The sequence below is a fragment of the Cucumis sativus genome, chromosome 5, assembly GCF_000004075.3.
Source record: "Cucumis sativus cultivar 9930 chromosome 5, Cucumber_9930_V3, whole genome shotgun sequence".
Lineage (NCBI taxonomy): Eukaryota > Viridiplantae > Streptophyta > Magnoliopsida > Cucurbitales > Cucurbitaceae > Cucumis > Cucumis sativus.
In genome coordinates, this window is record NC_026659.2 from 8,700,286 (window position 1) to 8,717,421 (window position 17,136).

General features: G+C 32.1%; 2 protein-coding genes across 2 annotated transcripts; one reads left to right on the forward strand and one right to left on the reverse strand.

The window, feature by feature from the left end:
- The first annotated feature begins 7,157 nt into the window (after positions 1-7,157).
- On the forward strand, positions 7,158-8,155 carry LOC101211747 (MLP-like protein 43). The gene is made up of 2 exons (XM_004140395.3): positions 7,158-7,448; positions 7,667-8,155. The coding sequence occupies exons 1-2, from the start codon at positions 7,262-7,264 to the stop codon at positions 7,936-7,938; spliced, it is 459 nt and encodes a 152-aa protein (XP_004140443.1). The 5' UTR covers positions 7,158-7,261; the 3' UTR covers positions 7,939-8,155.
- A 2,193-nt stretch (positions 8,156-10,348) lies between these two features.
- Positions 10,349-12,199, reverse strand: LOC101211984 (exopolygalacturonase). The gene is made up of 4 exons (XM_004140396.3): positions 12,050-12,199; positions 11,669-11,968; positions 11,043-11,561; positions 10,349-10,925 (listed from the first exon to the last, which is right to left on the reverse strand). Exons 1-4 carry the CDS (start codon positions 12,173-12,175, stop codon positions 10,665-10,667), a joined length of 1,206 nt encoding a protein of 401 aa, XP_004140444.1. The 5' UTR covers positions 12,176-12,199; the 3' UTR covers positions 10,349-10,664.
- Positions 12,200-17,136: the final 4,937 nt, after the last annotated feature.

Below are 17,136 nucleotides of genomic sequence, written 5' to 3' on the forward strand. Positions count from 1 at the left end.
ATTATCATCTAATTGTTTTATGATTATTGGAATTTAAATATGTATTGCTATTTGTGATTTTCATTACTTTGAAATTTCATAAATATTCAAAAATGCACTTTATATGATTCTTCATGCCTGTTTTACCATGTTTTTAGTGTCTTAACGCAAGATATTGATGAAAGAAGAGTCTAGTGAATTGCAAAGGAACTCGGGCAAAAACTACTCGAGAAGACCTTGTTTGACAAGTATAATTTCTAGGCGAGAACCACATCAACATGTGAGAAATGTTCACTAGAAAACAAAAAGGATAGATGGAGTTAATGTGACATGACAAAGGTTGCTTTCGACGCTAACATGCTAAGAAGAATAGAAGTTTTTCACCAAAAGTTGTCTATAAAAATACTCCATCTCCACCAAGTCGAGGGAGGCCAGACGTCTGAATGGACAGACCAAAGTGCTTGAATGGACCAAACCCAAAGAGAATGGTGGAAAGGGCTGTAAAGTCTTTCTTCCACTTCTCTGGTTAGTTTGTATGTGAAAGCTAAAGTTTGAGTAGAAAAGAAGTCATCTCCCATTTTCTCCTAATTTGTAATATTCATTTCTATATCTTCTATTTTCTTCTTTTTTGTAATGTATTTGCTCATATTGTACAGTGGCCTAAGGCCTTTATTCTTTAATACATTTCATGTTTATACATTTTCAATCCACCACATCTTTACTATTCATTCGTCAATGTATTATTTGTAGTTTAGGTTTGTGATAAGTTCTTGATAAGAAGCTTAGCTTATAAGTCTTATCGCATTAGTTGAGCTATAGTCATCACTTGGTCAGTGTTTATCGTCAACTACCCGAGAGGACAAGTAGCAAGATATGACTAAGCGCGCAATGAGGAGTTTGGAGACAAATTCCACCTTAGTGAGATAAATTCCATCATTTGTGTTCCGAAAGGAGAACAAGTGTGGGTGTTTGGTGCCGAGAGGTTGTCGCCCTTAAAAGAGAAGCTCTATAAGTTTTGTAAGTAAATTCTTCAAGATATATCTTACTTAACCCAACTTAGTCATTTATGTCCCAAGAGACGAGCAAGTGTGACATTTAAAGACACCGAAAGGTGCTAGCCTTAATCATAAGCTAGTTAAATGAGCTATATTACATCATGGCTATTTCATAGCTTAATTGCTTAATAGTGCATGAACCAGCTTCCTTCACCTTTTCTTTAATACAAGTTAGTTCACATTTTTATCTCACTTCCATCCTAATTCCCCTTTACAGATTCTCTAGTGTATTTAAGTAGATATAATATAAACTTACACTTCACTACACTGTATGGATGTTTCTTTTATATTGCCTTAATGAAGAGTAAACCTTAGAACTAAGACTTTGATATCAATTATATGTGTTCGACTCTAGATTAATCTAGGAAACCTATTGTTTTGCTTACACTTGGACAAACAATAGAAAAACTTGTACCCAATGAAGACTTAGTAATTACATGATGAAGAGATACACAGTGAGCATATGGTATAAAGTGACCATGTTCAATGACTCACCATGTAGAATCAGATACAGATACATATAACATTAGAACACACACACCAACATTATCCCCTAAGTTTAAATCTAACAAGCAATAACATTCCATGGAAATTTTGTAAGACATGATCCATAGCCTCAAGGAGTACTAAACCTCTTCGTCCTAAGACGAAACAGTAAATGGGATACAACATTCACTATTACCTACCTCCTTTAAGGCACAATAAAATGTACCCTTCTTGATGGCGCTTAGTAAAATAGGTTCGTCAATCCTACCATTAGTACAGAGTTAACCACATATATATGCACAATAGGTTCCATGTAATATTTAGGCTAGGATAAAACATATTTGAAAACCTTTAAACATTCTTTTTCTTTCATAATCCGTAGTCATAACATTCAATTGAACATGACAGTCTTGGAAAACCAACTTATAAAACATTTAAGCATTTGCAAACTCAATAGAAAGTAGTAACTTAAACTTTTTTTTTAAACGTGCTTTAAGCAATAGGTTATAAATCATGTTTTATGAAACATTATAGAAATCATTTTATCACCCACAATACTTGGTTTTACATCTTGGTTTAGAACTTCCTCTAAAATTTTCTTGACAAGAAAAATTCATACTTAAGTCCTAATTAATCCCTTGATTAAGGAAACATATCCACAAGTTGATCGTAATTGCCAAAATAGCAAAACAGCTCGAAAACAGCCCAAAATAGCCCATTTAGGCATGATGGCACGTAGTGGCATTTCGACAGAGGCTTGGCACTCGCGCATGGCCTAGGTGAGCCTTGTCGTGTGCTAACCTCATAATGGGATGTCATGCGCATCATGGCCGCGTTTCTTGCAAGCATCATGGCTTCATGCCTTGTGTGCGTTGTCCTACGTGTGCTAACCTCTACGCTCAACCTGAGCGTGTCCTTATCGTTTGGTTATGCCATGGTCGTGGCGTGTGCCCTTCAAAACATCAAGTAACCTCCATCCTATCTTGCACGCGTATGACCAATCCTTCCACGCAGTGATGCTTGGCCACTCAACCCTTGATGGTAAATTGTGAAATTTCAAGAATTCAACAATCAACTTTCAACACCTATAACTTTTGAACCAAACCTCAAAATGGAAAACTTTCTTTTACAAACTTGCTTAGAATTTTCTTACCTTTCTACCTCAAATGCGTTCAACTCAAAACTTTAAAAGATGCATTATGAGGACCCCAAGAAGTGCACACTGCTCAGTTTCTCTCAAAAAATGACCTTCTTGCCTTTCCTTTGCTTGAACGCAATCCTTCTCACCTCCAATTTGATTGACAACCCTAGTCTAGAAACTATATAGACTCAACCTCTAAAATTTTGGAGGTAAATAGCATAAGTGGATTGTGAGAAACTCTTGTCTGAAGTTGCCTATTTATAGTGATCCTTGCATGAGACTTGATTGACACCTCCAACTTTCTTAATCCACATCACATTTCCTTAATCCACTTTCTGCTTGTCAAAAAATGCCTAAAATATGTTGAAGACACCTAGAATTCTACTAAGCTGACTAGCCTCAGTTGGCCATCTTACTTACTTAAATGTCTTGCTAACCTTTATGGCCGGTCTCAAGCGTTCGTCACATACATAGCATTCCTCACCTAGCCATCTCACCTACTAACCTCTTAGCTCATCATCTTGCCTAGCAACACTTGCTCGCATAGCTTCATTAAAAGCCCACGATTTCTCTTTAAGGTTATTCCTCAATATGTGGTCTCCCAACCTTGTCTTCTTGCCTAACCTTAGAGGTTCTCCAACAATCTTTGGGCACCTAGAGTGAATCTTTTAGAGGTTACCTTGCCTTTCTGGGCCACCTATCACCCAATTACTGTTAACTTTCCTTGTTCTCAGCGACACTTCCCACTTACCAAACTTCCATTTAGAGGTAATTTAATTAGCTCATTTGGCAGCCTAGCCCATGCTTATCTTGCCTAGCTCCATATGCCATTAAAGAAAGACGATGGAAAAAGAAACAAAATAAATTGAAAAAGAGGAGAAGAAAGAAGATGGAATGGAATAGCAAACTTAAAATATTTTTTAAAAAAACTAACCGACTTCATGGACTTTTTGATTTTGTTACATGAGCCGTAAATATTTTAATGTTTTGTTATATTTATGAAAATTAACCAATAAAATAAAAATTTAATTGAATAATGAGAGTCAATAATAAGAACAACAACCTGAGTGCAAAGAAAGGCAAGTCATAAAAAAATGTCAAAATGCAATGAAAAGAGAAAAAAATAGATTAAGATAGAGTCTCAACACATATATACCTAAGGATGAGATTTCATAGCGTCACTTCCATAAAAAGTTATAAAATTTAGTTGTAATTAAAAAGGTAGCCATATCTCATATTTGGTTCTTTAAAACGAATTTATCATATTCTAATTTTGTCTAATAAGAGGTAGGGATTCAAATTAGAACGTGGTGATCACAAATTCATAATAAACCCAATATCATCTGTAACTTTAGTGGTGAGATAACATTTCTTCTTAGTAGTTTGTAGGTTCAATCTGTGGAAGTATATGTTTTTGATCTCTTATTTGCAAAATAATAATAACAACAACAATAATGAAGATTTTAGATCCTATATTATTTTTATTTCAGAAGATTATAAAAATGATATTTATTTAAAACATAAAAAAACCAATGTCATATCAACTTCTGTGATTAAATGGATGAACCAAAACATTGGGTAAATGCATGTGTTGTTGAGTTTGGAAACTCAAGAAACTAAATGCAACATAACTCAAATTTCATGGACCAAACGGATCCTTCTACACATATAGCATAATCTATTATTAAAAGAAAATAAACGAATTGACATTAATAATGGTAGTAAAGAATAATATATTATTGAAGCTACTGGAGATGTCAAACTATTCTTCAACACAATAAAGAACAGCATAATTTATTTCTAAAACAGCTATTATATGAATAATTTTACACCTAAACCGAAGACATATTGAAGATAAATTTATTATTTGAGGAGGTACAACTAATACAAAAATTAAGATTAGAATATAGTTTTATCTGTCTGTTCAATCTACATTTTTAATTTGGAAAGACCATGCATTATTAGATGATCAGCTAATTGCTTAAGCTACATGTTCAAACTACAAAATTTTAAAATGTTTCAACCTCCAAAAATATTTTCATCAAAGTTCATTAGGTAAAATTTTAAGTGGCTAAGGTAACTTTTAGATGATCAGCTAACTGTTTCAATTGAGTTTTAGGGCTTACTATAACAGATATCAGATCTCTCACACCTCGTTTGAAATCTGTTGTTAGACTCAATAATCAAGTTTAATTTCTTCCCATTTTTTCAAATCTTTTAATTTCTTTGAATCCCTTATCAATAGACATCTATGAATATATATCTAGGGATGAGCTGATAGTTATAGACACGTTTTCATGAGTGTACCAAGCATATCATGCTTAGACTGTCATTTTGTTCGAGATCAAATTGTCAAAGAGTACTGTAAAGTTGTTATTCCCTTTTCACACTCAATATCGGTTCGATGACATTTGTACTGAAGCACTTCATCCTTTCAAGCTCGATCTATTATCCAAGATGGGTGTTCTTAATCTTATTGTCCCATCATGAGTGGGAGTTCTAAGGTGTACAAAAGTGTATTAGTGTCTTACTAGTTCGTTACAATTTTGGTTTAACCACTTGTACTTCATTTGATGGCTATTTATTGTCCATTTCTGATCAATAAGAATTGAACGCCTTCCTACAACATTTTCACCTATTTTATTCTTTGAAAACAAAGCTAATTGATACATAGATCTATCACTCTAAAAAGGTATAGAGGAAAACTTATATTCATATCTGTCATATTATATATAACTTGAGAGTATACTTTATCAAAATAATTATGTGTGTATATACCTTATGTGTAAAAGAAAGACTAAATTATAAAATTGGGTAATTGTAATGGATGACCATTTGAGAAATAATAATTAAGGATATAGCAACATTTTTTAAAAAAATGCAAATATAGCAAAACTATCGCTGATAGACTTGTATCACTGATAGGCTCGTATGATTTATCGGTGATAGACCAATTTTTATAATATGGTCTATTAGTGATAGACTCTATCATCGATAGAATTTGACAAATTTTTCTATATTTGCAATTTAAAAAAAATGTTGTTATATACTTAATTATTTTGAATTTAATTACTAAATTTGCAACTATCCCTTATAAAAAATGCTCATGAACTTTGTAGTTTGTGTCAAAATTTACCCATAAACCTTCCAACGTTAAAAAAATGTCCTTAAAACTCTAAAAAATGGTTAAAAAATTACCCTCACCATTAGTTTCGGATGAAAATCGTTATAGTTTTATTTCAAAAATAGTCTTACACTATTGAAAAGTTTCATAATTACACTCATTGATCTAAAAAAAAAGTTAATAAATACACTCATTAATCTAAATTTTATACCAATTTTCTCACCAACGAAAATAAATAAAAATTAAGTTAAAATCATAGTTTTAAATTTATTTGACTATTAACACATACAACGATAGATCAAGAACACAATAGTTATTGTTGTGATTACCATATAGTTAATTGTCAAATAAAAAAATGTATTTGACTATTAACACATAGTGATAGTCTAATAGATTTATCAGTGTGATATATTTTTTTTATTTGACTAGTTATTGCTTTAGTCATGTTTTAAGGAGAATTTATGTTTTGACTAAGGTTTAAAATAGCGACGTTGATGGATATCTCAAAGGGTTAATTTTACAGAAATTTCTATTTCGAGGAATATTTCTCGAAAATTATAAAAACGAAAAAAATTAAAAAAATTAAATTAGTAAATAAATATTTTATTATTATTTTCAAATAATTAAACATGTTTATTATATTATATTGTATTGTATTATATTATATTTATATTAGTATCACTTTTATGTTTATTTTTTGTGTACGGTGGACTTTTCTACCATCTAATAAAAATATCAATTCATCCTTTTATCGTTATCAACTCATGAAAATGTGAAAATGTCATATCGACGTATGAATGGAAATTTAAAACTAAGGTTTTAACTTAAAATTTTGGTTTTTATTTTGGATGCTAAGAAACTTAGTGTAAAAATTGGATAAATATGAGTATTTTTTTTTAAAAAAAAAAAAAGCTTAAAGATATTATGAAACTTTTCAATAGTTCGTGTTATTTTTTAAACCATTAATGGTTTCCATCCAAATATAACGGATAAGAGTATTCTGTTCGCATTTTTCGAACGTCGTTTAAGAGAAATTTTAAAACTTTTAAAAGTTTAAGAGTATTTATGACACAAACCACGCACGCATAGTTGAAGGATATTTTTTATAGTCTAACCTAAAAGAAAATAAAAGCATGTATTTAGCATATTTATAATATACGTCCCAAATAATAATCCCCAATAATTCTATTTAGGGAAGGAAGCAAAATCAACTTCCACATTTAATTTGATACACCATATTTGGTCATCAATGAAATAAAGAATGTGTTGAATTAAATGCTCATAGAATTATTATTAATAATGTAGAAAAATGATATTAACATCTTGATGGGAAGGGTACAGATCACTACATGTATAAATAAATGTAAAAACTCCATATGCTTTTAGTAGAACAATATCAATGAACTTTTCTTGATCAGTTATAATAAAGTCTGTAGAGAAGATTATATACATTGAAGAAGAAAAAAGAAAAGAAAAATGTCTATTACTGGGAAAGTTGAGGCTCACATTGAAATGAAAGCTGCAGCTTCGAAACTTCATGAAATGATTGTAAAGAGACCACACCATATATCCAATGCTTCTGGAGACAAAATACAAGGCTGCCGTTTGCACCAAGGTGAATGGGGAAAAGTTGGTTCTATTGTCTATTGGGATTACTTTCATGGTTCGTATTTTTCTCTCAACTACTTTACTTTTCTTAATTCTCATTGCTCTACACATCACCTGTCCAGTTCATATCAATATCTTTTTAAGAGATGTTCAAATATTAACAAATACTTGTTTCAAATATTCTTGGATTAATCGATTCTCTGTTGAAGATCTCAAAAAGAAAATTAAAGCCTTGTCTGATTTGAAATCCAAAAATAATACTGTTGACTATAGATGGAGAGGCAAAGGTGGGAAAGCATGTAATCGAAGCAGTTGATGAGGAGAAGAACATGGTCGTTTACAAAGTGCTAGAAGCAGACCTTCTAAAGAATTATAAAGACTTCAGGTTTATAATGCAATTTACTCCAAAAGGAGAAGGAAGTATAGCTCATTGTACATTAGAATATGAGAAATTGCATGGAAAGGTTCCTGATTCACATTCCATGCTTAAGTTATGTGAAGAAGTTTGCAAAGATCTTGATGCTCACCTCATGGAAGGCAACTAATGAGAACTCAACTCAATGGATTTTTATTCTATGCTATGTATTAATTATTAAGCACTATACTCTATGTTTTTACAAATAATATTGCTTGTAGTAAGCATGTGTATGTTATCTTCATGTATGAGAAAATATTTAATAATCCTTTGAAATATTTTAAAATGTAACCATATACTCATATATATTGGTTGGACAATAAAACTACTATTTGCATTATGTTTACTATTATGTTATATCCATCCACTAATTTTGTTACGTCATAATACTGTGATAGTCTAATTTATTAAATTGGAAGTGAATAAAGAATTTATCTGCACCATTAAGTTTTCCTCAAAAAAAGAAAGAAAAAAGTTCATCAATTAGTTAATTTGAGATTGGGAGACAAACAAATGATAGCTCAAGCATTCACATCCAACCATGAATATTAAGCCTAAAGACGCAATATATTGATTATTGAAACAGATGTAAATATTGTAAATAGATTTAAATTAATAATATGTATAAAAACAATTTTAAGAAATTTCAAATATGGTAAAACCTATCAAAAAGTCTATCAAGGATAAAAGTCTACAACTGATAGATCATATTGCAAATATTCTGTCATGGACAGACTTATGTAATTTTTTAAAATGTTGTTATACACTTTATTTTTATTTTTATGTTATAATTACTCACGTTATTTGGATAATAGTTCTATTTTACCTAAAATTGTAAAATGTAGTTAGCAAGGCCCAAAGATTAAGCAATTCAAGCTTGTGACTTGAAATGCATTGGGACAATTAAAGAATCGAATAATGGAATAGTTGCAAATTTAGCAATTAAACTCAAATTAATTAAGTATATAGCACAATTTTAAAAAATCTGTAAATATAACAAAATTTGTCAAATTCTATCAATGATATAAGTCTATCACTGATAGACCATGTTGCAAATATTGTTCTATCACTGATATACCATATGAAGTCTATCAGGGATAGTTTTGCAATATTTGCAATTTTTTTAAAATGTTGTTATATCCTTAATTATTATTGCTAAAATAGTCATCCATTGCAATTTTCCTCGAATAATACAAGGGGCAACTAGAAAAATAGCAAAAATTGAAGTTTACTTTGTACAATTAAAAAAAATTATTTTAATTATAAAAATAGTAAAAACGAAAAAATGAAATAATAAATGGTTACAAATAGAACTTAAATTTCTCTATTCTTAGTACAAATGACACATTTTGTAACGTCCTGAGTTTAGGAGGGGGACATAAATGAACCGGTATCACATATAAATGAGAAAGATCCTAAGAACATCAAATTAAGGTTAAGAAAGACTTAAAAGAATTAGAAGTTACTACATATACTAACAAGGTGCACCTTCTTTTTTGGTGGCTTGATCATAGGAACTTCAAAGTTAAGCGTGCTTACCTTGGAACAGTTCTATGTTGGGTGATCTCCTTCCAGTAAGATGTGGTTCAAATGACCTCTTGAAAATTTTCCGAATCTTGGCCTAGGGCGTTATAGATGGAATCAAAGTGAAACGTCTCCCAGTAAGATCAAACCAAGTGATACCAATAAGGGTTACCTTCCTTTTTCGATGGCTCGATCATATAAGAACTTCAAAGTTAAACGTGCTTAGCTCGAAACAATTCTATGTTAGGTGATCTCCTCCCAGGAAGATGTGGTTCAGAAGACGAACCAAACATGAATGAACTGATATTACATTTGAATGATAGGGATCCTAAGGACATGCAAGGTTAAGATAAAGACTTAAAAGAATTAAAAGTTACTACCTATATGAACAAGGTGTACATTGATCATAGGAACTTCATAGTTAAGCGTACTTAGTTCGAAACAAATTCTATGTTGTGTGGCCTCCTGAGAATTTTCCTAGGATGGCATGTGAGTGAGGACAAAGCATGCTAAAAGGACTCATGTTGGTTTGTAGGGATGACTAGGGGTCACAGGGGATGCAGGGGAATGTTGGAGATCTGAATTTTGAATCCTCGGCTTGGGACATTACACCTTTTAAAATACAATAATAATTATGAAAAAGAGGAGTACACCATAGTGTAATTGTTTTTTTAAAATATATTCTTATGAATTCTTTGTACTTTCTATTTTTTACATGATTAAATAATATTTAAACTAAAAAAAGTGAAATGTTAGGAAAAATAACATAAGAAACGAGAAGCAAGAAATGATTATCAAACAAATTTAAGTTTCTGTTTTTTTTTTTTTTTTTTGAGAAACAGAAAACGAAAATAGTTATCAAACACAACACGTTTCTTGTTCTAAATAAAGAAGAAACAAGAAATGATTAGGAAACAAATTTTTGTTTTTGTTTATTTTTTTCAAGAAGCGGGAAACAAAAATAAGATCAAGCATAGTTTTATTTCTTATTCTAGAAAAAAAAAACAAGGAAAGAGAAACATAGAACAAGAAACAGAAAATAAGAAACGAAAATGTTATTAAACGAGCTCCTACTGTCTCATTTAATAAAAATGAACCTACATTTTCAATTTCATTTAGAAATTGCTTTCTATCTTTTATTTTGTAGTTTAACTACCAATAAGATGAGATCTTTGATCATATCCGTCGAGAGATATGGTTCCGCTCTAAATAATAGAAACAAAATTTTCCAACAATGGAGTATATATGAAAACTTTTGAAGTCTCAAATCGAAAAAATTCAAATAGATTAATTGGTCTTGTAATTAACTTTGACCCTAGTGAAAATATTCAACTAGTCGATTGATGGAGCATCAACAGGGGCAGCTTCGGCACATATCCGAGGGTTTTGCTTTCCAGAAATGATCGGCTTCACATTTGCACATTGAGACGTAATTGATCCTTTGTTTCCATTGTATTTTAGATCAATGTCAGCAACTTCCACCGCTTCACATGGTATGCTTTTGCTGCAAACAAGTTTGACCGCCACTGGAGTAACAGTAGTGCCTCTAATATTTTTGAAGCTAACTTTGCTGATTTTAATACTCGATGGAATCTAAATGTTGTAAACAAAAAATATTGTTAGCATAAATATATAACTCAACTTTTCCATTTTCTAAATTAATATACTTGTTTAATTGAAAATGAAAAGGTATATAACTAGAATACATACTTTTCGGTTGCATTGATTCCATGGACAATATTCTTGGTCTATGAGGATAGGATTGCTGACATCAATCATTTCAATATCTTCAAAATGCATGTCAGAGGCGGAATATTTTACTGCAGAATCTGGCCACGTTTTTATCCTAACACCGTTTGTAGTCTTGATTAATTTGCATTTTGTCACCCAAACGCCTTCCACAGCCTTTTCCTTAGTGTACTTGCCTAAACTTCCTATACTGATTCCATGTCCTGGTCCGCAAGTCACATCTCTAATAGTTATATCTTTGTTACTATCTCCTACAGACACGCAATCATCTCCTGTTGATATTTTTGTATTGAGAATGCGAATTTGTTCTGAACTACTAATATGAATTCCATCGGTGTTCGGGCTATTTTCTGGTGCAGATATTGTCACATGTTCAAACGTAATATTCTTGCAACCCAAGAGGTTGATATGGAAATTCTTACTATCCAACGAAGTTATGTCCTTCACAATTGAATTGGTGACAAAATTGAACTTCAAAGTCTGCACAAAAAAACATACACACACAATTAAGAGATATTTCTAATGTATTTAAGTTGTGTATGTTATTAAGCCAAAAACAAAAGACTATTATAAACCAGAGGGTTTACCATTGGGAGTTTGGTACATATTTTCTTCTTGTGACAATCATTCTTTTCCCAACCCGCTTTTCCTTGCCCATCAAAAACTCCAGTGCCTGACAATGTCAGTTGATCGATATATTCCAAAATGACCAACCCATCACCTTTAGGATCGGGAGGAGCTTGCAATGTCCCTTGAACTTGAATTTCAATAGAACTCTTGCAAGGACCTTTAAGGTTGGATTGACTTAACAAGTAAATTCCTTTTGGAATCAACACTTTACTTCTGCTTGTTGATGCACATGCTCCTTTCCAAGCATTTAGTAAAGCCTATATATGAATTTGTTTTATTAGAAAAGATTTTAGATTACAAATTAAAATGGTATAGCAAAATAACGAATATATACTTACGTGAGTAATATCAGTATTAGGTTTTGCGCCATACCGAGTGACATCAAAAACAGATTGACCTTTAGTAGTAGATGCCAACAAGAACAATAAAGATAGAAATGCCACAAAGTTCCATCTCAAACCCATTGTTTCTATGTCTTTCTACTATGTTTTAATTGGAAGGATTGCTTAAAATATTCATATCCAACTTGGCTTTAATATAGGAGAGAAAAAAAATTATTTGCTAAATATGTCTAAAGATGAATAAGAGGTTGAGGTTAATGCATCATGTGCGTATCATTAGCTCCTTCCTTGAACATTGGAACGACTACTTCTTTCACTACAATCAAATTCATTCCATAAGTTTCTTTTCAGATCTACACGCATGGCCACACCTCACAATCTGTGACAATTGTTGAAAATAAAAAAATAAATAATATGCTAAACTCATGGAATAGCCTTGTTGATCCATCAAAAGGAAACTTTCTTGCATCTCTTGAAGTTAGTTTCATTCTTGAATTTGTGATTTGGAAGGGTAATGGTGGTGATATCTATTGGCGATCTGGTCCATGGATTGTTCTATCTTTTATGGGAGTACCCGAAATGTATACTAATTATCTGTCTGGATATAACCTTGATATCGACTACAATACTTACTATTTATATATTGCAAACTATAGATATCATGTGATTTGCGTATGTAATTCTAAATAATTCACTAGGGAATCTTGAAGAAACATTGGATGTTGAAAAACCGGAGTGGTTGGTTACTTGTTCGGCTTTTCGCACGGCTTGTGATTACTATGGAACTTGTGGGGCATTTGGGATTTGTAATGCAAAAGCTTCTCCTATTTGTAGTTGTTTAGGTGGGTTTAAGGCTAATGAGGAAGAGGAATGGAAGCAAGGGAACTGGAGTGGTAGATGTGTTCGAAAGATACCATTAAAATGTCAAAGCTGGAACATTAGTTAAGAAGAAGAAGATGGTTTTGCTATGTTGGAAATGGTTCAAGTCCCTTATTTTGCTCACTGTTCTAATTCATCTAATTCAGTACAGGATTGCAAAAGAGAGTACAGGAAGAATTGTCCGTGTGTACTGCTTATGCATACCAAAAAAGTCTTTGTTGTATGCTTTGGAATAACCAATTAATAGATATATACATAAGTTTGAGAGAGGTTGAACCACAGCTGGCTTTTACTTCTAGAGTGGCATTTTCAAAACTTGGATCATACAGGTATATAATGTCACATCCGACTCCAAATGTCACCGTTTGCGAACAATGTGGAAACATGACCGCTTAGACACTTAATGCATATCTTCCCACAAGATATTGCACGTTGAACGCCTAGTAAGCCGAATTACTTCAACAACCGATCCCCACGCAACTTGAACCTTAGCTTTATCGCCTAGTTCAACTTAACTCTTTTAGCCTATTAAGCGATAAGAATAACACAACGCAGCGAAATAAACAAACTTCTCTTTATTAACTTAACAACATGCGTTCTAAATACAATACAATTCATGCTTTCTTAGATACAAAACTATAAATTAAAGCTTCTAATGCCTTGCGCTCGGACTAATGCCTCAACGTGTAGCAACTCGCCTACCTTTATTAACTTGGCCTCAATGCCTTGATATATAACTTGGGGAAGGAAAACTTAAACCATAAGTCAAATACTCAGTAGAGTGAGATTTTAGAAGTTCATTTTAGGTTATACAATGCAATCAAATGAATTCATTTTCATTTTCAGAAGCAGATTCTCAATACCTCATTTTCAGTAAAACATATATATCACACATTAGCTTTTACTTATTCCATTAGCTTTTACTTATTCATTTCCACTAAAAACACGAACCATTCTCACGTATAGATCTCAGATTCATTTCACCCACATCAAGCCGCATAGACCCCAGATTATTTCACCAGCATCCAACACTTAGACCTGGGATTCATTTCACCAACATCCTTTAAGAAATTTCTCTGGTCATTTCTCGTTGCTTAGGTTGACTCATACACATTTACTCATTACTTGCACATAATATAGCCTAGCTTATTGATAGGAATAAGGCTAATTAGGTTTACTTACATATAAGGATTACAATCATCACATAGAGACTTTAGTTTTCTTTTCAAATAACAATATCAACATCAACAATACAGTACGCGTTAAACATATACAACACAAGACTCATAAAGAATGCTTTCAAAACGTTTTTTTCTCCTAGAAAATCATTCACAAAATACTTAGTCTTAGTTTCCTAATACCTAACTTCAGTTTTTGCTCCTCGCCTAGTGTTTTCTTAGCAAGCAACACAACTCTTAGGAAATTCTCAGGAATAACAAACCTTTCTTCGTCATATCCTTCAATTCTGTTTATATTAATCTTAAATCAGGTTAATGATCATCCTTTAGCTTCTCATAGCTCGCCAACTTCTTCTACTTACAATTTTATACGTGTCAACTTATAACTTATAAAGTCATGCTTAATTTTATGTTTAACACGTGAACAGTTGTCAAATCAAGATTTGACATTTCCTTGAAATGCTAAATCTTCAGCACCGACTTTCTATTGCGTTTCACCAAAATGTTTACCCTTTCTCGCGTTACAGGACTTGAACACATACTTCTTCTAATCGTGTCACCTCACTTCAACGCAAAATGCCTTCTTCAAAATTCTTTTAATCAAAATTTTACTTCAAGATGACCCTTCCTATCCAGGAGCATGGTCTCACACAGTCCCTTTTCACTTTGTTCTTTAGTGTAATCAATTTTGCCATGCTAAAAATTACTTTTCAATAGTTGAATTCATGAAAAATCATCCATTAACTTATTGAAATACTGAATTTGTTTATACAATTGTTAAATGACATAAAATTAACTTCGTTTTCACCAGTAACTAAAGATTTTGGAGTCATTTCGTGAAATTGATTTTTTAATAATTATTTTAGTGGAGCTTTTTTTTCGTGTTTAGACTTATTTTAGTAATGGTAAATCACCATGAGATGATAAGTAGAAATAGTAATATTGAATTAAACTATGGTTGGCTATACTAGTTAGAAATATACGGACAATTATAATTTGAGTCTCAAACATAGTATGTGGTATAATAGCATAGTGATAGTTCATTTAGTTGAAGTTGGAACTTCAAATAGCTCAACTTTTACATTTGATTTACCAACTTCTTAAACTAGTGCAAACAAATCAACTTTAATAATAAACACTATTAAACTTGCTCGATTTTCATTTTATATTTACCGAAAAAACAATTTTCCTTTTGATAACTACAAGAAATTCTGGACATCCAGACGCTACTTTAGTCCATCGAGAAAAAAGGACAGGAGGTAGTGTATCTCCTGACGCAGGTGAGTCAAAAGATTGGATATCTCCCGACGCCTAACGTAATGCATCAGTAGAAAAGAGGCTAATTATCGACGCATTAGCAAAATCGTCGGAAAATAGCAGGCTACTTCGAATGTCATTAGTAATGTGTTGGGAGTTCCTACACAATTCCTGATGCGTCAGTAAATCATCAGCCAAAAAAATCATTAAAATAATGATTGTGCGTATCCCAATGCCATGCATGTATCCGTCAGGAGTTTTGTGCGAACTCCTGAAGGTTATCATGGTGGGTCAGGAGTTTTCCTTTAGAAACCCTCTTTTACATCTGTAAATTACAGATCTAGAAGAGAAAGATAAAGGGCAAAGAGGAGAAGAAAAAGAGACTGCGAGAGAGAACATATCAAAACATCGTTGCCTGTCGCCTGTGCCACTTTCGTCGCTCATCAACAGCTTGTGCCACAGTTGTCCGTTACACCTCCGCCTCCATCCTCCCTTGCAGTCGCCGCCTTCTTCTTCAGTAACTATAGTTTTCTTTTGTTTTTTTCCTCTTTATTTTGGTTTACTCAATTAATAAATAATATTCGATCTGCTTCTTGTTATTTGGTTGATGATGTATGTGTTTGATGCTTGACATATTTAGGTAGATTTTTAATTTTGCCCTCAAACTCTAAAATTATTTTGTTTGATAAACTGTTGATTATAGAAGTTGTCCTGAAAACCCCTTTGTTAAAGTTGGAGAATCTCGCTAATTTATTTTACTTAGGTTGATTTTATGGGAGTTGAGGTTAGAATAAGTTTTTATGATTAGTGCTAAAGAAAAAAATTAAATATCATTGAGGATGGAATCAATTTTGATGAGCTTAGCTTTTAGTGTTCCACTTTCAAAATGAAGAATTATGTTATGTAATTTAAAGATTGATGTGAACAGTGAGTTTATGTGTTCTTGTTGTAAACTTATGTTTTCTGACATGAACAATGAGTTCGTGATCACTTGCCCTTTGTGTTATTGATAATTTAGTGAAAGACTTGGTTAACTAAATTAATCCTTGGTTGTAGTTATTGGTTTTGGTATAGTATTTAGGTCTGAAATCGGTGTTTTTGAAAGCGCTTACAGTGTCACACTAAAGACTAAAGTATGTATGTTATTCTTTAAATCACAACTTGAATCATTCTTCATGTGTCAATGGTTTGAAATTGTATTGGAATGTAGTTTTTAATTCAGTAGTAGTTTTATTTGTTGGAAGTGTTAGCTAACTTGTAAAGATTGAAGTACGTATGCTTTGTGGGGTGGGGAGCGAGGAGGGGTAATATTGCAACATGTGAACCTAAAGATTGAAAGTGTGTGTTGCAAAACTCCGTAAAGTTAGCTAGGTTGTAAAGATTGACTAGTTTCTGTGATTCTTTCTCCATTTTTTAGATTAAGTCGCATATTGTACCATTATGAATAAGTCATGGATGAAAAATAATAGAATGTCAACTGAGTATAGCTTAGTGGTTGAAATGTTCATTAAAATTAGTTTTGAACATTTAAGGGATTGTTTGGATTGAAGGAATTGGAAATTAGATTTTAATACTTGAGGCAAAGTTGGTGTGAGATGTTTCGAGATGAAAAGCAGAAGGATTTAGATTTTGAAACTTGAGGCAAAGTTTCCCAAGATGCTCTCTAATGAAAAACATAAGGACTTAAATTTCTATAAGTAGTTCTTGGACTTGTTTTTAATTTTCTTGTATTCGGTTGTTAATTCTTTAATTTTCTCAAGGAAAATTCAA

Bases quoted from the DNA above. Each gene is read 5' to 3' on its own strand.
- LOC101211747 (XM_004140395.3), top strand. From the start codon at position 7,262: ATGTCTATTACTGGGAAAGTTGAGGCTCACATTGAAATGAAAGCTGCA. The intron at 7,449-7,666 runs GTTCGTATTTTT...TGTTGACTATAG, and splicing joins CTATTGGGATTACTTTCATG to ATGGAGAGGCAAAGGTGGGA.
- LOC101211984 (XM_004140396.3), bottom strand. From the start codon at position 12,175: ATGGGTTTGAGATGGAACTTTGTGGCATTTCTATCTTTATTGTTCTTG. The intron at 11,969-12,049 runs GTAAGTATATAT...ATTCATATATAG, and splicing joins CTAATACTGATATTACTCAC to GCTTTACTAAATGCTTGGAA. The intron at 11,562-11,668 runs GTAAACCCTCTG...TTTTTTGTGCAG, and splicing joins TATGTACCAAACTCCCAATG to ACTTTGAAGTTCAATTTTGT.